Below are 22,829 nucleotides of genomic sequence, written 5' to 3' on the forward strand. Positions count from 1 at the left end.
ACTGACCGCGACTCCACTGAGCGTCTGGACTACATTTCCCAGAAATCCCCAGATTCGCCTGCTGGAGCCAAACTGACCGCTACCCCACTGAGCGTCTGGACTACTATTCCCAGAATTGCCTGTATCCTCCTCTGGGAGTCAGTGTCTGCGACTCCACCGAGCTATGGATTACACTCCTCCGATTCCTGGAGGAAAAACGCTCAAATTCTCAGTCTTCAGGCGGAAGCGTTGCCACTCCGGGTGCCCACGGGGAACAAATCTCATAGCCACGAACTCCTGGTGGGGAATGTGAACTGTTTCTGAGAGTCGTCCTTCTCTCTCGCTGGTGCAGGACAGAAAATATTGAATAGACAGGAATTCCTGAAGTCTAAACGCCGCCAGTGATTACAAGAGTGTTAACTGGAAAGGGAACAAGCGAGAAGACACAATCTTCGAGGAGTTAAGTTTTGCTAATCTAATGGTAAGAAATGGTATTTAAATGTAGTTTTAATTTGTATTTGTTCTTTTGTAAATAAAGTGAAACATCCTTGCATATTTTCCGTGGCCATTATTATAGTCTTTGTGAATTGGTCAAATATTTTGCCCACATTTCTATTGAGTTTTTAGTCTTTTTCCTTCCATTAAGTATTATTTACATAGTCATATTAACGTTGTATCTCAAATAATGCTCAACCAAAAAGCTTTTTTTGTTTGACTTCTGTTTTTCGCTATGCAAAACGTTTTTAACGTAGTCGTTTTATTGAAAAAACATTTTTGAGGTATAATTCACAAAACACAAAATTATTTTAAGGCATATAATTCAATGGCAATGACATCTAGTACAAGTGTTGTTGATAAAGGAGTAAAGAAGAAATCACTTAGGCAGATAGATAGTAAGGGCATAGGAGCCCTCGATAAGGCTTTTCTTTTTGATGAAAAGCAGCCCCAAATTATTTCCCTTCATAAGGAAGAGCAGCCTGTAAAATCGAGCTGCAGACAGACATAGATACCAGCAGTTATACCAATCATGTTCAAGATGGCGGCTGTCTCCTCCCTTCTCTTTGTCAGCCACGTGAGCAGTAAGGAGCAGACAAGGAGGGCCAATCAACTGGGAAGTTCATTTGTATAAGATTAGGGTGGGGCAACGAGCCTTCCCCAGGCACTATGTAAACCTCATACCTGATGGATCCAATCTATGAGCCCTATGTAAGTCAGACACTGCCTCCTCAAAGTGGACTGTAAAACTCAGCACATTCGCTGCTGGCTGACCCTCTTCAGCTCAGAGACCTCTTTCTCTTCCCCCTTTTAAACCTCTGCTCCTAAACTCCTCATGTGTGTCTGTGTCCTAAATTTTCCTGGCGCATGACTACGAACCCCGGGTTCAAACCCCAGACAGTGTAGCTGCTTCATTGTGAAACCACCACCTCTTGAATTCAAAACCCTTTTATCACCCAAAGAAAACCCCATGCCCACGAAGCAATCGCTACCGTTGCCCATAATCCCAATCCTGGGCAAACATTAATCTTTCTCTTTTCTATTAGCTATTTTGGACAAATCATAAAAATGGATGGAACCTTTTGTTTCTAACTCTCTTTGCTTAGCATAATTTTTTTTTTTTTTTTTTTTTTTTTTTTTTTAAATATGGAACGCTTCACGAATTTGCGTGTCATCCTTGCGCAGGGGCCATGCTAATCTTCTCTGTATCGTTCCAATTTTAGTATATGTGCTGCCGAAGCGAGCACTAGCATAATATTTTTAATGTTATTCACCTCATACCACGTATCAGTACTTCATTCCTTTTCATAGATGAATAATATTTCATATTTATACTACAATTTGTTTCTCCATTCATGCATTGATGGGCATTTGCCTTCTTTTCACCTTTTGGCTGTAGTGAACAGTCTTGCTACAAATGTTCGTGTACATGTATTTGTTTCACTACCAGCTTTCAGTTCTTTTTTTCTTTTTTGAGATAGAGTCTTGCTCTGTCGCCAAGGCTGGAGTGCAATGGTGTGGTCTCAGCTCCCTGCAACCTCCGCCTCGCAGGTTCAAGCAATTCTTTTGCCTCAGCCTCCCAAGTAGCTGAGACTACAGGCACGTGCCACTACACCTGGCTAATTTTTGAATTTTTAGTAGAGACAGGGTTTCATTTTGTTGGCTAGGCTGGTCTTGAACTCCTGACCTCGTGATCTGCCCGCCTTGGCCTCCCAAAGTTCTGGGATTACAGGCCTGAGCCACTGCGCGGCCAGTTTTCAGTTCTTTTGGGTACATAACTAGATAGGAAACTAATGATTCATATGTTAGTTGTACATTAATTTTTGGGGGGAATTATGAAACAATTTTCCATAGCAACTGCCCCATTTTATGTTCCCATCTTCAACGTGTATGGGTTGTAATTTCTCTACACACTATTCAGTATTATTTTGTTTTAAAAAATGATTGTTAGCACAGTGATTGCAAAGTGGCATCTAATTCTTTGATTTGCATCTTCCTGATGACTAATGATGTTGAGCGTCTTTTCACGATTGTTGGTCACGTGTATCTGAAACATCTGTTTCTAAATTTATAAATTGGGTGCTTTCTCTATTTGTTATTGACTTGGAAGGGTTCTTTATATATTCTGGATACTAGAACCCATACTTTATGGTATTTTCATGTTCTCGACAATGTCCATTTATATGTACTTTTTTTTAACTGTAGTCCAATTTATGTAACTTTTTTCTTTTTTAGCTTGTGCTTATGTTGTCTTACCTAAGAATCCATTCCAAATAAACTCTTGAAGATTAACCCCTGTTTTCTAAGAATTCTGTAGCTTAAGTTCTCACATTTAGGTTATTTATCCATTTAATTTTTAAGTATACTGTGAGGTGGGGCTCTAACTTCATTGTGTTGCATATGTATATACAGTTGTTCCAGCACTCTTTGCTAAAGACTGTTCTTTCTCCATTAAATAATATTGGATCCTTTTTGAACATCAAGTGACCTTAGATATATGAGTTTCTTTATGGACCGACAATGATATTCCATTAGTCTGTGTATCTTTTCTTAGGCTTGTACCACATGGCTTTAATTACTACAACTTGGTAATAAATTTTTAAATTGAGAAGTGTGAATCATCTTTTATGTTCATCATTTTCGAGATTTTTTTGTCTATTTGGGGCCAGTGCAATCATATATGAATTAGGAGTACTGGCTTTTCTTTTTCTACAAAAAGACTGTTGAGATTTTGACAGGGATTCCACTAAAACTGTACATTGCTTTGGACAGTATTGTCATCTTTACAATGTGATGTCTTCCAATTTATGAACTCCTAGACAACAGGTGAATTCAGCGTGATCATAGGATACATGATCCATACATCAAATCTGATAACCCAGGCACACAGAAGGTACATATAAGCCCTATTTGATGTCTTTTTAGTGACAATAAACGTGAATTTTTTGCTCAATGTTTTCTGTTACAAAAAAAATTGTTTTGGACATGAGCTATTCTGGTATCTGGTGATGCATAAAAAACAAAAGTAAAACAACAGGTCCTACTTTTCTGATACTGTGTGCACAGAAACTTAACATAGCAAGCCTGAGATTGTTAACCTTAGAAAGGACTGTACGTACGACTGGCCTGTGGCTGGTGTCAGGAAATATGGACTTTGAGAAGGTTGCCACCATCCATAACTGTTAAGAGTGGTTCACCATGCCTAAATTGTACAAGGTAATTTATTCCATGTATTTGGTCTCCTTGGAGTCTGGAATCTTGGTATATGCTAGGGCAGATGATACCTACCATGACCATTCCCAATAAGAACTTTAGATACAGGTTACTAAGAGCTTCCATTGTAGACCTTTCATAAGTACTATCAAAATTCAATGCTGGAGGACTTGAGTGACTGCTATGGGATACCAGGCAGAGAGGGCTCTTGCAAATTTGCACCTGGTTTTCTCAGATGTTGCCCGTGAGCCTTTTCCCTTTACAGATTCTGCTTTGTATTCTATCACTGTAATATAGTCATAAATACAACTAATATTCTGAGTCCTCTTAGCAAATCACAGAACCTAGAGATGTTCTTAGGGACCTCCAATCTACTATGCAAATTGAGAAAGCATGGATTTTTTTTTTTCTTTTTCAAGATCTATAGCTTTTTCAAGAAACCATGGATCTTAATAAGTACCTCGCATCCTGAGAAAATATAGTTTACAAAATTAACTATATAAATCAAATGTATCTGACACTTTGCTGAAGAAAGCCTTTAACTTAACACACTTAAGATATTACTATGGTGTGTACCTGATTAATTAGCATCTGACAATAGTTTGAATATTTATCCCCTCCAAATCTCATGTTGAAATAATGACCTCCAGTGTTGGAGGTGGGGCCTATTAGAAGGTATTTGGGTCATGAAGGCAGATCCTTCATGAACATTGGTATCCCCACCATGGTTCAATGAGTGACTACACACTCTATTTAAACTCACACAATAGCTGGTTGTTTAAAAGATCATGGCACCCCTCTCCCTCTCTTGCCATGTTACATACCTACTCCAATTTCACCTTCTCCCATGAGTAAAAGCTTCCCAAGGCCCTTGCCAGAAGCTGAGCAGATGCCAGTGCCATGCTTCTTGTAAAGCCTGCAGAATGGTGTAACAAATAAACCTCTTTTTAAATTACCCAGTCTCAGGGATTCCTTTATAGCAGTGTAAAATGCACTAACACAGCATTCAAACGAGCTTTGTCCTAACTAGTTCCACACCCTTTGGAGCTCTGCCATTGTCATGCTATGTTCCCTGTCCATACACATCTATTCTCTAGAGTGTTTTTTTTAACCTCTACAACATATGTATACCTACTTTATTTCAATTTCTATGACTTATGCCTAAAGCAGCAACATGTGCATTAATCATGGCAGTTTACCACACTCATCAATGTATCTGTATTCAAAAACCCAGATAATTTGTTTTAAAATATGACTTCCAGAGTCTTATTCCTTAATTTTGAACTTATGTCACATGACAATGTAGAGCAATCTTATTCAGTCTTTATAAGCAAGTGATTAATATTTTTTAAAATTTTATTGCACACAATTTACTGCTTTGGTAAAGCTGATTTTCACTAAGACACAATTTTATGTATCCCTAATTATTAAAAACAAAAAATTTAAAAATTCATGGAAATATAAAATGGTGCAAATATTCATTGCCAGCAAAGATGAGTAAAAATATTCATTCACATAGTATGTATGGAAACACTCAAAAGAACATAAACACACAAAGATATTTATTTGACTAGGTTATGAAGTCTAAAAAAACACATTGTTTTTCTCCTTTTATGTCTATGTGATCATCTCATTGATTTCATGTTATTATAAAAATAAATGCAATTCACACAAATTCCTGTTCTTGAACACTTGTTTTTTTCTTTTCTTTTTTTTTTTAAGATGGGGTTTCACCATGATGGCCAGGCTGGTCTTGAACTCCTGACCTCAGGTGATCCATCCACCTCAGCCTCCCAAAGTGCTAGGATTACAGGTGTGAGCCATCATGCCCAGCCTGTTCTTTTCATTTTAAAATGGAGTGACATCATCAATGTGGTCTTCTACTTTTTGGAGTTTGTCACAGTCATAATTTCCTATCCTATGGTTTTCATATCAAACAGTTGCACCTTATACATTGACATGTTCTGCTCTCTAAAAGACATATTTTTACTGCCAGCAATAAAGAAGAAGATATGAATGTTACTCCTGCCCCCAATAATGAATATATTTAAAGAAACTACCAAACTCCATTAAGTTTCTCTTCCTGTTTCATAGAGTTGATAGAAGAATATTGGATAAGAAGGTTGACAAAAGCTGTCCTTCAAATGTAGAATATTTTGTACCAGAGAAGTTAAAAAAAAAAAAAGAAATTGTACAGCAATTAAAAGGTAATCATACCGCCGGGCACGGTGGCTCACGCCTGTAATTCCAGCACTTTGGGAGGCCGAGGCGGGTGCATCGCGAGGTCAAGAGATCGAGACCATCCTGGTCAACAAGGTGAAACCCGGCTCTACTAAAAAACACAAAAATTAGCTGGGCATGGTGGCGCAGGCCTGTAGTCCCAGCTACTCAGGAGGCTGAGGCAGGAGAATTGCTTGAACCCAGGAGGCGGAGGTTGCGGTGAGCCGAGATCGCGCCGTTGCACTCCAGCCTGGGTAATAAGAGCGAAACTCCGTCTCAAAAAAAAAAAAAAAGAAGGTAATCATACCAAGGCCTCATGATCACAAATATGATCAATCTAGGATTGACTAAGAAAATTTGTCAATGTCCATCCGACACTTTTAAAGTGTTACTGTAAGTCTTGTCTTAATACTGTTGAAAACATTTAATTGTAAAATATTCAGTGGTCTATTACCGTAAAATTAACCCAACCTTTTCAGTCTATACTGTGAAAAAAGCTACAAAAGATAAATTTATACCGTATATAAGCAATGAACTTTTGATAGAGCCACAAATAATAATCCAATTTCAGAACACAGGATGTGGGGAAGCCAGGAGCCAAGTGCAATAAAATGATATTCAATGAATATGATAACTCTGATCAAGAAAAAACATTAAAAGGAAAAAATAATAATATTCAAAATAATGCTATGGATTGTAGTACTGAAGTACTGAGTTTACTCTGCATTTCAACTCATGTTTCCCAGAATTATGTTTTCCAGACTTCCCTGTTTGGATACATAAAATTGTATCCAAATCCATACATACGTTTTCTCCTTTCATTGATTTAACAAACAAGCACTGAACACATACAAAGTGCTAATCAGTGTTCCAGTTGTGACAATTTAGCAGCAAAGAAAGACACAGGCAGCTTACATTCTAGTGGACATCAATTTTGAGATGTCCACCATTAGAGTGGGAAATTCATGAACTCTTACTTGTTCTAAGTCCTGTCTCCTGAATGATAGCTGTAACTAACAAACTTCTGAATGAAGCTTTATTGCACCATTTACAAAGATTTTCCACTATGGTGGTCCTGAGACTACTGGGGTATGCTGAGCTATGGCTGAAGCAATGATGTTATCTTAAACAAATGTTTTCTCTCTTCCAAGAATAGGTGAAATTTATCACCAGCACGTATTCAGAGATAAAGCACTCAAAGGAAAGTGCTTATTATGTGCCTCACATTTTAACGTTTATCCCCTTTGTGAACTTTCAGATGAGATTGCATTCATGAAGACTGAGTGAAGACTTAATCACACCATCACATCACTAAGTTTTCTCTCCCACATGAACGATCTGATGAAGACTTGAGACCTGACTGAAGCGTATGTCGCACTCCCCACATTTCCATGTTTTCTCTCCCATGTGGACCCTCTGATGCATGTCAAGATTCGAGCACCTGTTGTAGCCCTTCCCATAGTCCTCACATTTGTATGGCTTTTCTACACTGTGAACTTTTTCTTGGACTTTAGAGAATGAATTCTGTACAGTACTCTTCCCATACTCCTCACATTTGAGGGGTGTTTCTCTGCTGTGGCGTCTCTGATGGGTCAGACGGGTTGAAGACCAGCTGAAACCCTTCCCACACTCATCACATTTGTATGGCTTTTCTCGGGTATGCACTCTTTGATGAGAATGAAGCTGTGAATTCTGAGTAAATCTTTTCCCACACTCTTCACATTTGAATGGTTTTTCTCCACTGTGCAGTCTCTGATGTTTCAAAAGACATGAGGCCCAACCAAAACTCTTCCCACATTCTTTACAATTATAAGGTCTCTCTCCTGTGTGGACCTTTTGGTGCATGTCAAGATTAAACTTACTATTGTAGCCCTTTCCACACTTCTCACATTTGTATGGCTTTTCTCCAGTGTGGACTCGCTGATGGGAATGAAGATGTGAATTTTGAGTAAACCTCTTCCCACACTCTCCACATTGGAATGGTTTTTCTCCACTGTGAAGTCTCTCATGTTTCAAAAGACAAGGGGCCCGACTAAAGCTCTTCCCACATTCCTTACAATTATACAGTTTCTCTCCTGTATGGACGCGCTGGTGAAAGTCAAGATCCAACCTCCTTTTGTAGCCCTTCCCACACTCCCCACATTTGTATGGTTTTTCTCCACTATGGGATCTCTGATGGGAATAACGTTGTGAATTTGTGTAAAATCCTTTCCCACATTCTTCACATTTGAAGGGTTTTTCTCCACTATGGACTCGCTGATGTTTCAAAAGACACGAGGCCCATCTGAAGCTCTTCCCACATTCTTTACAATTATATGGCTTCTCTCCCGTGTGGACCATATGATGCGTATAAAGATCTCGCCTACAAATAAAGCCTTTTCCACACTCCTCACATTTGTATGGCTTCTCTCCTGTGTGGACCATGTGATGACTATTAAGTGCTGATCTCTGACGAAAGCTCTTACCACATGTATCGCATCGGAAAGGTTTTTCTCCCGTGTGAACCATGGAATGCCTATTAAGTCTTGATCTACCACAGAAGCTTTTATCACATATATCACATTTAAATGGCTTCTCCCCAGTATGGATTCTTTGATGTTCTTGAAGCTGGGAATCATGAATGAAGGCCTTCCCACATTCCTCACAATTGTAAGGTTTCTCTCCTGTGTGCAATTTGCAATGCACATTAAGTGCTGATCTACGACTAAAGCCTTTCCCGCATTCAACACATTTGAATGGTTTCTCTCCAGTGTGTACTCTCTGATGAGTTTGCAGATGTAAGCTCTGTCTAAATTCCTTACCACACACATCACACTTATAGCATTTCTCTCCCATATGAACTCTCTGATGAATACGAAGGGCTGAGATGTAACAGAAGCTTTTTCCACACTCATCACATGTATGAGACTTCTCTCCTGAGTGTAATTGTTGATGAAAATCAAAGATGGAGAGATCAGTGAAGGACTGTTTATATCCATTGCCCTGGGAAGATTTCTGTCTTATGTTAATTACAGATAGTCCTGCCTCAGTCTGGCAGAGTAAATCACTTTGTTTGGAGAACAGAGAGCTATTTATTACTGAGGGTTGAGACCTGGTTAAATCACTTGCAATTTTTTCCCAGTTTTGCTGGCAGGACCACTCTTGATGTGTTCCTGCTTCTGAAACAGTCTTCATCTCAGTTTGGATCTTGCCTCCTATCAGAATACAGAATTAAGAGATGAGGACAAGTGAAGCCTTTGTTCAGTGTTATCAAGATTTCACTTAGGCCATGGCACGAAACTTTCATAAATATAGACAACATTCAGTTTGTATTTTTCAAGTGTACCATAATCTCCGGTTTGGGTGAGGCCAATTTAGAACCAAACCAAGTATCATTTGTAAAATACTTGGTAGAAATAAAAGACTTACAAAAAAACAATAGATGTTGGCATGGATGTGATGAGAGGGAACGCTTATACATTGCTGGTGTGAATGTAAATTAGTACCACCTCTATAAAAAAGAGTATGGAGATTCCCTAAAGAACTAAAAGTGGATCTACAGTTTGATCCAGCCATCCCACTACTTTCTACCCAAAGGAAAATAAGTCGTTACATCAAAAAGACACCTGCACACATATATTTATTACAGAACAATTTACAATTTCAAAGATATGGAACCAACCTAAGTGCCCATCAACGAACGAGTGGCTAAAGAACATGTGGTATATATACACCATGGAATACTATTCAGCCATAAAAAAGAACAAAATAATGTCTTTTGCAGCAACTTTGATGGACGTGGAGGCCATTATTCTAAGTAAAGTAACTCAGGAATGAAAAACCAAATACTGTGTTTCCACTTATAAATGAAAGCTAAGCTATGGACATGCAAAGGCATACAGAGTGATATAATGGACTATGGAGACCCAAAAGGAGGAGAGTAGAAGATGGGGAAAGGGATAAAAAGCTACACGCTGGGTACAATGTACACTACTCAGGTGATGGGTGCTCTAAAATCTCAGAATTCACCATTAGACAATTCACACATGTAACCAAAAACCACCAAACCCCAAAAGCTACCGAAATTAAATAAATGTTAAAATAAAAAATCTTAATAATAAAATTAATATGATACAAATATTATACCTGCTACTCTTCCTAGTGAATTTCCTAATGAGTCTAAAATCTTGCATGGCAAATTATGAAACTAATCAATTATGTATTTAATAAAATATGAATCAAAACCAACTTTAAAGAAAGTAACGTGATAAATACTCGGTACATTTGTGTTTATATTGTGTACCCTTACAAAGTAAAGAAATTAACCTCATTCAAAATGAGGTCTGGAAGTTGTCCTCAGGATCTGAGAGGTAATCTCTAGGAGTTTGAAGTGTCATGCCTGAGGAGAGTGTCTTTGTTTGCTTGGGGGTAAAACTAGGTCTCTGGATAGTGAAACAATATAATTTGGGGTTGTGGCTGGCCACCCCTCTGGGGGTTGATGCCCCCATGTCACAAAGAGCAATGTGATTTAAGGTGGGGCTTTAGGTTACATGGAATCAGTGGCCCAGGAGACTGATTAGCCACATGGGAATCAATCAACAAACAATGGCTATGTAATAGAGCCTCAAACATTATTTGTAAAACCAGGGCTCAGGTGAGCTTCCCTGGTTGGCTGTATTCTCTACATCACACCGTAATTCTAGGAATGTAGCACGTCCTACTCTATCAGGAGGATACAATATAAGATCCTCATTTGGTACTTCCCAGAACTGCTTCTTATTTTATTTTTCTCTTAGTAAAATGTAATGTGCATCTCTACCCTGTTAACATCCATAACTTCTAGTACAAAAGCATTCAGTGAGTTCTGCTTGTCTTTCTAGGTAATTACTGAATGTGAAGGTAGTTTTGGGAAATCCCCACATTTGCATTGGTGTGAAGTGAGAGCGATCTTCTGTAAACTCTTGCTCTAAAGTGTGTAGTCATTTTAACTCTTCACAATAATATCAGTGGCCTAGGAGTGTTTTATCTACATATTCATAATATTCCTACACAAGAATTTCGTATAACGTGTATCTTTAACTTTATTTTTCTGTGTAGATATGAACAATAATTTAGTTACCTGAAATAGGTAAGAAACAGACAACTGCAGTTTTGATGGGAATCGGAGAGGTAGGACCTGACAGGGGTATGCAAAGGGTGATGCTCCTGATGAGACAATGAAAGGTGGTGAGAACACTTGGGATAAGAAGAATGCCTGAGGGGTCATGCTCTGGTTCCATGTGGGGATATTAGACTCTCATTTAAAAAAAAAAAAAAAGGCAGAGGCTAGGCGCAGGGGCTCACGTCTGTAATCCCATCACTTTGAGAGCCCAAGGCTGGTGGATCACTTGAGCCTAGTAGTTGGAGACCAGCCTGCTTGACATGGTGAAACCCCATCTCTACTAAAAATACAAAAATTAGCCAGGCAGGGTGGCACACGCCTATAATCCCAGCTATGTGGGAGGCTGAGGTATGAGAATCACGTGAACCCAGGAGGCGGAGGTTGCAGTGAGCTGAGATCATGCCACTGACCTCCAGCCTGGATGACAGAGTGACACCCTGTCTCAAAAAAAATAAAAAAGAAGAAGAAAAAAGAGGGCAGAAAATACATGATATAGATAAATACTCCTTTATACTTATTTCCAAATGGAAGAATATAGACAACAAGTGAGCTATAAAATAAATTTAAAGACTTCTAATGAGCATTTAGAAAAAAAGAATTAGAAAAGAAATGATCACATCCTCATGACAAGCAGGAAAGGTATCATTTCATGAAATTCCTACTAAAGTAACCATAGACATCTATATGCGTGAAAAATGTTTGCCCTGGTTACGGTGAAAGATGTGTTTCCTTACTATGACTCACACTCATAAAAATATAGAAAACTTTGGTCAGGATATTACCAAGTCCTAAATTAAGTCAGTCAAAGGGAAAGTTAACTTCCAAGGTTGAATCTTGGAAAACAGTTAGAGGTAGTTGTGTACCCAGTGGTACACATTGGAATATGGATATATTTAACACATTGTTACTTAAGGGGATTTTGGGAGAAGAGAGATTCTCTTTCAGGATGTTGTTATTTTGAGAGGGCAGTTTCCTGATTCTTTCCAAGTTATAAAGTTGAAAATAGAGCAGTAGGTCTCTAAAAAATAAAGGAAAACTTACGTTGTAAAATCTATATTCTTTTATGTTTTTTTAACAATTAAATTTGTATAAAATTATAGGCAATGTTCAGCTGTGTGAACTGTGTTGCTCTCTTCCTCATTCCCCATCCAGGAGAAGGAGAAACCTGGGGTCAGTGATGTGCATGCAGACTTTGGAAATTCTATTTTGATAGAATGGAATTATAAAGAGAGTGGTTTGGGATGGCTTCTCTCATTACTTTAAAGCCAAAAGTAAACTTGAATAACTCAAGGAGATGCCAGAAGGTTTTGAGGTGACAGAGTATTCCAATCAGTGAGATAAGGAAGTAAGGGCTGAGACGGAAGCTTTTGTAGAGACAGAATAATGCTTCCTAAAAGATGTCCACATCCAGTCTCCAGGACCGATGATAATCTTAATACAGCAGGGGAATAGAGGTTGTAGATGCAATTAAGGCTGCTAGTCAGTTAACCAGAGAATAGGAAGATCATCCTGGATTATCCAGGAGTGATCAATATAATTACAAGGGACCCAAAAGGTGAAAGAGGACCCAAAAGGCATAAGAAGAGTGGCGGAGGGAGCGTGCCTATGGAGATGCAAGTTGCTTCCTTTGAAGATGGAGGAAGGGAAGCAAGAGCCAAGGAGTGAGGACAGTGCCTAGACACTGATAAACCAAAGTAAAGGCTTCTCCCCAAGAGCATCCAGAAAAAATGAAGCCCTACAGATAACTCCATAATTGCCCAGTGAGACGTATCAGATTTCATCTCTAAAGAACACAAAAATAATGTTTGTTGCTCAATCTGCTAAATTTGTGGTCACTGGGTACCAGCAAAAGGCAACACAGTTTCCTTGGCAAGACAGAGAAACAGCAGAAAGAATAATGTGGCTGGTAAAGACAGAGCAAGAGGGAGAGGAGGAGAGGTAGTCAGAGAGGTGGAGGGGGGGTGGATGAAAAGCAGACCACAGGGTCTCCAAAAGTCAATTAAAGAGGTTATAGGGAGAGCAAGGTGGCTCACGCCTGTAATCCCAGCACTTTGGGAGGCTAAGGCAGGTGGATCACAAGGTCAGCAGTTCGAGACCAGCCTGGCCAATATGGTGAAACCCCGTCTACACTAAAAATACAAAAACACTAGCCGGGCATGGTGGCTTGCGCCTGTAGTCCCAGCTACTCGGGAAGCTGAGGCAAGAGAATTGGTTGAACCCAGGAGGCAGAGGTTGCAGTGAGCCGAGATTGCACCACTGCACTCTAGCCTGAGCAACAGAGGGAGACTCCGTCTCAAAAAAAAAAAAAAAAGAAAAAGAAAAAAGCGGTTGTAACTTTAATGAAAATAAGCCAAAAAGGCTTTTGAGCTGAAGAACAGCAATCTGACTTACATTTCCTAAGGATCACTTTGGCTGCTATGAGCAGAGATGTCAGGGTGGGAAGGCAGGCAGCAGGGCCCCAAGTGTAAGACGGTTGTCAATAATCCAAGAACGAGGTTTGGCCATTTAGGCCAGGGCAATGGATTTGAGCATGGACAGAAGTAAAAAAGATGGAAGAGACCTACGGGGATTCACACTTGCTTGATTCTTACCTGAATTCCCTTCTCTTTGGGTTGCTGTCTTCATCATCCAAACCTTTTCTTCCCTTAGGAACTGGAAAGTATCCCTGTCGAATGCTTGCTGTCCTGCGAACATGCAAAGTCATGTGCTTAATTCCAACACATTCTAGGTAATATCAAGGTAAAATTTACTAGAAATTTAGGTTCTCACTGCACACTCAAACTTGATAGGTTCAAGTTACTAATTAATACTTGAAACTGCTTTTTTTTTTTTTAAGATGGGGTTTCACCATGTTGGTCAGGCTGGTCCTGAACTCCCAACCTCAGGCGATCCACCCGCCTTGGCCTCCAAAGTGCTTGGATTACAGGCGTGAGCCACCACGCCCGGCAACACTTGAAACTTTGTACCCTAGCATACAAAGTCACTCCTGAGGCCTGATGTTCCATTACAGAGGGTGCTGTGCTCACCCACTGACAGCAGGTTCCTGAAATTCTCCAGCATCACATCTCGGTACAGCTTCTTCTGGGCAGGGTCCAGCAGCCCCAGCTCCTCCTCAGTGAAGACCACAGCCACATCCTTGAAGGTCACTGCCTCCTACAGCATCAAACATATGCAACCTCAATCTCATGACCAGTGATTCCTGGAAGAGGGAGGGGTGGCACTGAGTAGAGAGAGGGGAGGGGTGGGAAGTTGTGTTTTGGATCTGGAGAGACACAGGCCAACTCATAGATTTCCTGCTCATTCTGTCTGTATCCTAACAATGACTGATTTTCCTGAGCTCCACCACAAATGAAATGATGAAAAAGACCTGTATGTTTACTTCGTGCAATAATTGAGTCTTCTTGTAAGTAACCCTCTAGGACTCTAAATGCGGCATCCTGGGCTACACACATACACATTTTGATAAATCTTGACAGTCACCTCAGCAACATTTAGCAATTCAGTCCTGATTTGTTTGATAATGCCCATTGTCTCCCTCTCTCAAACTCCAACCCTGGATGTTATTGTTTTTCTTTAACATCTGCTTTTTTTCTGTATAAGAATAAAAAAGAGAAAAAAAAGAAAAAAAAAACATTTACCACACTGACAAGCTTATGGTGACATGTGTGAGTAGTTATGCAGTGAGCCCTCTGTACTCTCAAGGCAAAAACTACATACATTAATTGCAACATTGAACGTCATGGTCTGCAGCCAGCGTGCCTCGGAGTGCATACATAAGACTCTGTCCCTTCCCAGTCATGTGACCTTGGACAAGTTGGCCTGAATGCATTACTTTCCTCTCTGTGTAATGATTGTCTCAGGACACAGTTTTTAAAGAATTAAGTAGTGGAGTATACGTATGGTATTGGGGAAATGTGTGTAGCACAGACTAAATACTTAACATTCGCGGTTTTTATTTTTGTCAATTATCGTTATTGACTTTATCTCATATCTGCAGTGTTCCATGGAATTGATCTATTGTTATTCTAAATAATGAACATTTAATTTTATATATTTTCCATGATTACCAATCCAATAAAGAACATCATTTCAGATAGATCTTACTCTCCTATTTAAATAAGTTTTAAATAATAAAATGTCAAAAAATAAGAATGTTTAAAATTGTGATTATGTGTCACATTTTCTCAATTGTCTTAACTCCAAAATTTTTCAAGGGGATACATTATTCTGATTTTTCTTAATATAGCCAAAAGCAAGTTATCAATTTTCCCATTATTCTGGTACTCTGATCAGAAAGAAATTGTTTTTTGGTTTTTTGGTCTTTTTTTTTTTGTAGAGATAGCATCTTGCTATGTTTACCAGGATGGTCTTGAGCTCCTGGTTTCAAGCAATCCTCCTTCCTAAGCTTCCTAAAGTGCCGAGATTACAAGTGTGAGTCACAGGCCTGGCCACAATTTCGTTTTATTATTCTCACTTATTTGATTATCATCATCTTTTCAAATATTTATTGACATCTGTTTTTCTTCTTGTATACATTCCTGGTAATCTCCTTTATTCGTATTTCTTTGGATTTTCTTCTCTATTCTGTGCATAAGATTCTTATTTTGGATTGTATCTTTTTTTAGATATCCAAAGGGTAAATATGTTCACCTTAGACTATTACGTTTTCTGGTAACACTGTGTAAGGCGTCTTTTCCCTTAATGAATTTTAAAATGTTCCGTAATGACTATGGTAATTGCTGTTTTTGGGTACCGGAAGTGCTGGGGGCCAAGGAAGAGGTACCATGACAAGAAGAGAAGGCATCTCCCTCCGGAGGCAGGGCCAGGGAGGAGCAGCGCCGCCTGTGGACGTCAGCACGAAGCCGGATACTCCAGACGCCCACACCACAGGGCACAGGCCCCTCAGTGGAGAATTCTCTCTTTCTTTCTCTCTTTCAACTGAGTAAAATGGCTAATATTCTTAACTCTTAGTCTCCTGTCTGAACATGAGCAGGTTTCTCATATTTCATGTTTTTTTTTTCTTTTTTCTTTTCTTTTCTTTTTTTTTTTTTTGAGACGGAGTTTCGCTCTTGTTACCCAGGCTGGAGTGCAATGGCGCGATCTCGGCTCACCGCAACCTCCGCCTCCTGGGTTCAGGCAATTCTCCTGCCTCAGCCTCCTGAGTAGCTGGGATTACAGGCACGCACCACCATGCCAGCTAATTTTTTGTATTTTTAGTAGAGACGGGGTTTCACCGTGTTGACCAGGATGGTCTCGATCTCTTGACCTCGTGATCCACCCGCCTTGGCCTCCCAAAGTGCTGGGATTATAGGCGTGAGCCACCGCACCCGGCCATATTTCATGTGTTTAAGAGGAAGATAAGAACTGCCTCATTCAGCTGTTCTCTGGAGTAAATGAAGAAACAAAACACAAAGACTGGCAACTCTAGTATGCACAAAAAATTTATGTTAAATAGTACTTTGGTCAAATTTCTTAACATATAAAGGAATAAAGAAAGACCACTAAATAAAAGACACAGAAGGCACAACCCAGACATGGGGGAAAGAAAATTTGGCTCTTCCTGTGTGGAAACTTCCAGCAATCCTTGTGTGAAGCCACAGTTACAGCTTTCCGTAATGTGCCACATATGGGTACTCTATCTACAAAAGAGCCAACGTGGCACACATTTAAAGTACCCTTTCAAAATTGAGTTCCCAGTGTCTGGGAATATAAACTAATTAAAAAGGAGCATCGATTTAAATGGGAATATGATGCTACCATTAAAAATGAACATTATATAATATCAAATACAAAGAGTGCAATTTAAATTAGATTAATATCACTAATACAAATACAGTTATGAATGTACATGAGGAAGAGTATTGTATTAGAGGATAAAAATAGCTAATGTGTGAGCAGAGAAGTAGTAAAATAAAAGAATTATCCATTCCAACAATCTTGTCTACTCTATAGACTAAATGATACAAGAAAACAAGAACCAAAAACAAATGTAAAACCCACTCAAAAGGAACAAAGGAAGCACCTGGTACACAAGAGATCCTCGAATGCCTGTTTTTCTCCTCGAATCTTCCCAAGACTGAGAAAAACCTGTGACAGTCTGAGTACTAGATGGAATTTTAAGAGTAAGAGAAGCAAATCCTGCTCACCTTGAATGTGGTCATCTTCCCTCTTACTTCTGGAAACTTGCGGAGTCCTCAGTGATACAATTCCTGGGAAAGCAGAATTGTACCTGCAAAGTGCCAGAAAAGGCAGAAAAAGAAACATGAAAAGGTGGCCAGGGATGCCACCCACCAACAGGGATGTGGGTTGTGAATTGGCACATGAATGTTGACAGCAGCATTAATCATAAAAACCCAAAACGGCACAACCAAAATGCCCTCCTATGGGTAAATGGATAGACAAAGCATGGTCTATCCAAACAATGCAATCTTATTTGGAAATTTAAAGAAAATGAAGTACTGACTCATGCCACAACATACATGAACCTTTGAAACATTATGCTAAATGAAAGAAGCCAGTTACAAAGGACCACATACTGCAGGATTCCATTCATGTAAAAAGTCCAGGTAGGAAAATGCACATAGAGAGAAAACTGATTAGTAATTGCTTCAGAGCTGAGTGAGAATGAAGTCTAACCATAAGTAGGCATGAGGAGACCCATATAGGAATGAAATGATCATTGAACTGTGGTGATGGTTACTCCCTTCAGCAAACTTTCTAATGATCACTGGATGTACACCTGAAATAAGTTAAGTTCTATGATACAAAAGGTGGGAAAAAATAATTGTTAACATATACGTCATTTAACTTAACAAGAATCAATTCTGAGTCCATATTGACAGAATATTTGCAATTGAACAAATCCAAGAACAAACGGAGAAAAAGGTCATTTTACAGTCGAATGCCCACTAGTAATGTTATCTATTCCTAAGAAACATTATTATTTTTTAAAAAAAATTCTTCATCACAAGATGCTGAAAGACAGCATCTTGGCCAAGTGGAAAAGGTTGAGATGACCAATAAAGAGACGAACTGACATCGCTTGGACCCTGTTATATTGCAATGAAAAGGACATCTCACCACTTCTGTGGTATCCCTACCAACAAAGCATAATCTGAACCTGCACATGAATTATATCAGACACAACCCCAAATGAATGCCTTTCTCCAAAATAACTTGCCTATACTCTTCAAAAATATCAAGCATAGAAAGATAAAGATAATCTGCCTCCAGATTAAAGAACATTATGGAAATGGGCCAACTAAAGGCAATGTATAAAATTAGATCGTGGACAGAGGTGGTGGTGGCGGGTGGGGAGTGGACACGTGTAAGAACCTTAAGTGAAAAACAGAACAAATTTAAATATAGAACTGCAGAGTACATAATAGATAACATCTATTGTCTAGCACTAATAGATAATACAATTAACTATTAGCAGTCCTCTAATACATTCCAATATTTAATAAGTATCTTTTGTAATCCCAGCACTTTGGGAGGCCGAGGCGGGTGGATCATGAGGTCAAGAGATCGAGACCATCCTGGTCAACATGGTGAAACCCCATCTCTACTAATACAAAAAATTAGCTGGGCACGGTGGCGCGTGCCTGTAATCCCAGCTACTCAGGAGGCTGAGGCAGGAGAATTGCCTGAATCCAGGAGGCGGAGGTTGCGGTGAGCCGAGATCGCGCCATTGCACTCCAGCCTGGGTAACAAGCGAAACTCCGTCTCAAAAAAAAAATAATAATAATAAGTATCTTTATCTGGTATATAATCTAATATTATCTAATATGTTATGTGAAACCATATGCTAGCCCTTCCTAAACTCTTACGAACACAGTCTCTGGTATGTGAGCTTCCTTGCTGCAGAAAGGTATAATCCGCTGTCTCTGGTTACAGGTATGTTTCTGGTGATATTTGTTGATGGTCATCAACAAAGCAAAGAGGAAAAATATAAACACTTGGCAAATGTGGGTAAAGAGTATATGAGAATTTCTTAGGCTATTTTTGCAACTTTTCTATAGGCTTCAAGTGACATGAAAATAAAAAGTTTTATAATTTCAGGAAACAGTCATAGGAAAAATAACAATGAGATTAATGAGTATGATATAACACGGTAATTGACTATTCTCTTTGTATTTGGAAATTTCCATAGTTAAACACATAAGGGGGAAACATTAAGAAAAAAATATAAAATTTTTATTAAAATGTTCATAAACATATAAATATACAAAAAGAAAGAAATACATTAGAAGCGTAACAGTTGCTGTTTTTACATCATGGGTTCGTGGGTAATAAAAACATTTTGTTCCTCTTTTTTTTTTTTTTTTTTTTTCCGAGAGAGTCTTGCACTGTCACCCAGGCTGGAGTGCAATGGCACAATCTCTACTCACTGCAACCTTTGCCTCTCAGGTTCAGTCGATTCTCCTGCCTCAGCCTCCCGAGTAGCTGGGATTACAGGCACCTGCCACCCACTCCCGGCTAATTTTTTATTTTTATTTTTTAGTAGAGACGGGTTTCACCATGTTGGCCAGGCTAGTCTCGAACTCCCGACCTTGTGATCCGCCCCCTAGGCCTCCCAAAGTCCTAACTTGCTTTCCTCACCTGAGTCCAGCTAGTTTCTCTGCCTCAGTGAGAACGTATACAAGAGAAGATCAAATCAGGCTTTGACTCAGACTGCTTAGGTTCCAACCTCAGCTCCACCTCTCACTAGTCGGGTACCTATGCGCCCAGTGTCTCACTTTCGTTTTTAAAATAGAAAAAAGTGATACTTCTCCACAGAGCCAAGTGTGGCATAAGCCCTTAGAATGAAGTTATTAATTAAGACGCAATATCAACCCTCATGCTCGAGGGCACATCCTATACACACTCGGTTGGGGTGAGGATCTCTGACAAAAGAGCCAAGGACCACTCACGTAGAGCTTTGCCCTCAGAAGCCAAGAAGTCCCTCCCTGCAGCTCTTTCGGAAAGGTCGGGCTGGGGAAGGAGAAGGCTGTGAAACACCCTGACCGCGTCAAGTAGCTGGGACTCTACAGGTGCCTGCCATAAAAGTTAAATTCTCCTGTCCCTTCCTGGAAGCGCACGCAACCCTTTCTCTCCTAAAAAGAGGTCGGAAGGCGTCCGGGATCATCCAGCGTCCTGCAGGGATAAGGGAGAAGGACCAGTGCCCCTGCAGCTGGAGCTCTGACCCCACCAGAGGATCTGACAGGCTTTGTGAGAAATTAACAAGAGATCACTAGTCACCAAGTGACAGGGACTGCTTTAAGGCTCTCATCTGTGTTACCTCTTCCAGTTCCCAAAACGATTCTATCAGGATGGTCCTAAAGTGTCCATTTTAAAGAACAGTAACGGCAGACCCAAGGAGATTAACACCCCAACGTTATATCGGGAGGAAGTGGCCACGCGCGAGGGGTGCAGGGTGGCAGAGTGGGCGAGCTCAGAGCCCCGGAAACACTGAAACCAGGTGAGACGCGACCCGACCGATGAACGCGAGACGCGAGGACAGCCCCAAGCCCAAGAAAGGCTTAAAGAAAACGAAAACAGCGGCCCTTGCCCCTCCAAACCTCTGCTCTCCGACGAGACTCCTTTACCCCTAATTCGATCACCAGTTCGTTGAGAATCCAATGGGTTGGTCCCGGAAATTCAGAAGGGTCCTCAAGGCGCGGCACTGACCCAAACTATCGCGGACAAACTGCAGCAACCTCAGTTCTCGAGCGGAAGTGCCCGCGACGCCTGAGTGTTTGGACTCCACTTCCCAGAATGCCCCGGGATCCGCCTGCGATAGCCAAATTGAACGCTACTCCACTGAGCGTCTGGACTACACTTCCCAGAATTCCCCTGGATCCGCCGGCCAGAGTCAAACTGACCACTACACCACTAAGCGTCTGGACTACACTTCCCAGAACGCCCCTGGATCCGCCTGCCAGAGCCAAACTGACTGCTACTCTACGGAGCGTCTGGACTGCACTCCCGCAGCATCACGCTCCAGGGGAAGTGTTCCCAACTACTGGAAAGCCCTTCACTGCTCTTCCCACGGGGAACGGATCCCATATCCCCGAGCGCCTGTTGGGAAATGTGAACTTCTACCCTGAGAGTCGTCCTTCCCTCTCCCCGGGTACCCAAGAGAAAATATCGTATAAACAGGAATTCCTGCAGTCTAAACGCCTCTAGTGATGATAGGCGTGTTACTGGAAAGGGAACAAGGGAGATGATACAATCTTCAAATAATTAAGTTTTGCCAGTGGTAAGAAATGGCATGTAGTTTTTTATCTCTTGTAAACAAAATGGAATATTCTTGCATATTTTCAGATGTCATTATTACATTTTCTATAAATTATCCAGATGTTTTGCCCACTTTCCTGTTTTTTGGTCTTTATCCCTCACTTTTCAAGCACAGTTTTAGTATTCATGATATTAACATTTTATCTCGCAAATATTTTCTCAACAAAAACATTCAATGTTTTTTCTTTCTTGTTTTATCTATGCAAAATATTTTAACATATTTTATTTGTAACATCTCTATTTGAGGTGTAATGCACAAAACGTAAAATTCACCATTTTAGGATATCTAGTACAAATAAAGTTAGGAAACATTTTTATCACCCCAAAGACCCCATACCCACTAAGCAGTCACAGCAACTGCACCATTTTTACATTTACCCCTTCAGTATGTGAGTGTAGTAATTTCTCCATATCTTCTCTAATACTTATTTTATATCTACGTATAAAATGTGTGTGTGTGTGTGTGTGTGTGTGTAAACTGGAAACGGGATCTCCCTATGTTGTGCAGGCAGGATTGCAGTGGCTATTCACAGACAACATCCCATTACTGATCAGCATGGGAGTTTTGACCTGCTCTGTTTCCACCTCGGGCCACTTTACCCCTCCTGAGGCAACATGGTGGTCCCATGCTCCTGGGAGCTCACCATGTTGATGTCGACTTAGTGTGGACACCCGGCAGGCATAACTCGATACTCAGAACTCCTAGGCTCAAGTGATCCTCCTACTTCAGCCTCCCAAGTAGCTGGGACTACAGTGCCTGCCACCACATTGGCTATTTTCTATTTCTAAAAACGATAGCTAAGATAGCTGTTGTAAAATGGTATCTCATGTTTTGATTTGCATTTTCCTAACAACTAATAGACGAGCATCTTTTCACGATTGTTGGTAACTTATATATCTGAAATTTCTATTTGTATCTTTGCTCATTAGAAAACTGGGTGGTTTCTCTTCTTGTTACTGAGTTGTAAGAGTTCTTTAATGGTACAATCACATGTCACTGCAGCCTTGACCTCCTGGGCTCAAGCGATCCTTCTGCTTCAGCCTCCCGAGTAGCTGGGACCACAGGCGCTATGCCTGGCTTACTTACTTATTTATTTAGTTAGTAGAGACATGGTTTTTGCCATGTTGCCCAGGCAGGTCTCAAACTCCTGGGCTCAAGTAATCTACCCACCTCAGCCTTCCAGAGTGCTAGGATTGTGAGAGCCACCTCACCTGGTCTAAGAGTTCTTTATGTATTCTGATTCTAGAAGCCACACTGTATGGTCTTTTCATGCCCTTGACAATGTCTATTTATGCATAGCATCTTTTTTTACTCTAGTCCAATTTATATGGGCTTTGTTTGTGCATATGGTGTCTTATCTAAGAATCTATTTCAAATAAAAAGCCTTGAAGATTAACCTCTATGTTTTATTCTAAGAGTTATATAGCTTAAGCTCTTATATTTAGGTCATTGATCATTTTGAGTTAATTTTTAAGTATAGTGTGAAGTGCAGATCTAACTTCA

At 40.1% G+C, this 22,829-nt stretch overlaps 1 protein-coding gene, 1 long non-coding RNA gene and 1 other non-coding gene across 3 annotated transcripts; 1 reads left to right on the plus strand and 2 right to left on the minus strand.

The window, feature by feature from the left end:
- Positions 1 to 105: 105 nt before the first annotated feature.
- Positions 106 to 9,925, plus strand: LOC105713050 (uncharacterized). Its single transcript, XR_001106479.2, has 2 exons — positions 106 to 460; positions 7,166 to 9,925. It is a non-coding gene; the product is annotated as an uncharacterized LOC105713050 (long non-coding RNA).
- Positions 1,615 to 1,721, minus strand: LOC135276913 (U6 spliceosomal RNA). The gene has a single exon (XR_010344461.1). It is a non-coding gene; the product is annotated as a U6 spliceosomal RNA (small nuclear RNA).
- ZNF224 (zinc finger protein 224) lies at positions 5,026 to 20,695 on the minus strand. Its single transcript, XM_012446531.3, has 5 exons — positions 20,608 to 20,695; positions 17,194 to 17,276; positions 14,074 to 14,200; positions 13,639 to 13,731; positions 5,026 to 9,101 (listed from the first exon to the last, which is right to left on the minus strand). The coding sequence occupies exons 2-5, from the start codon at positions 17,206 to 17,208 to the stop codon at positions 7,219 to 7,221; spliced, it is 2,118 nt and encodes a 705-aa protein (XP_012301954.2). The 5' UTR covers positions 17,209 to 17,276; positions 20,608 to 20,695; the 3' UTR covers positions 5,026 to 7,218.
- Positions 20,696 to 22,829: the final 2,134 nt, after the last annotated feature.

This window comes from Aotus nancymaae, unplaced genomic scaffold (genome assembly GCF_030222135.1).
Source record: "Aotus nancymaae isolate 86718 unplaced genomic scaffold, 86718_ANA_hifiasm-v0.15.2.pri h1tg000028l, whole genome shotgun sequence".
Lineage (NCBI taxonomy): Eukaryota > Metazoa > Chordata > Mammalia > Primates > Aotidae > Aotus > Aotus nancymaae.

Excerpts from the sequence above, each read along its gene's own strand:
- ZNF224 (XM_012446531.3), bottom strand. Across the intron at positions 13,732-14,073 it reads CAGGAACCTGCTGTCAGTGG|GACAGCAAGCATTCGACAGG; the intron begins GTGAGCACAGCA and ends GCATGTTCGCAG. Across the intron at positions 9,102-13,638 it reads CCAAAGAGAAGGGAATTCAG|GAGGCAAGATCCAAACTGAG; the intron begins GTAAGAATCAAG and ends GTATTCTGATAG.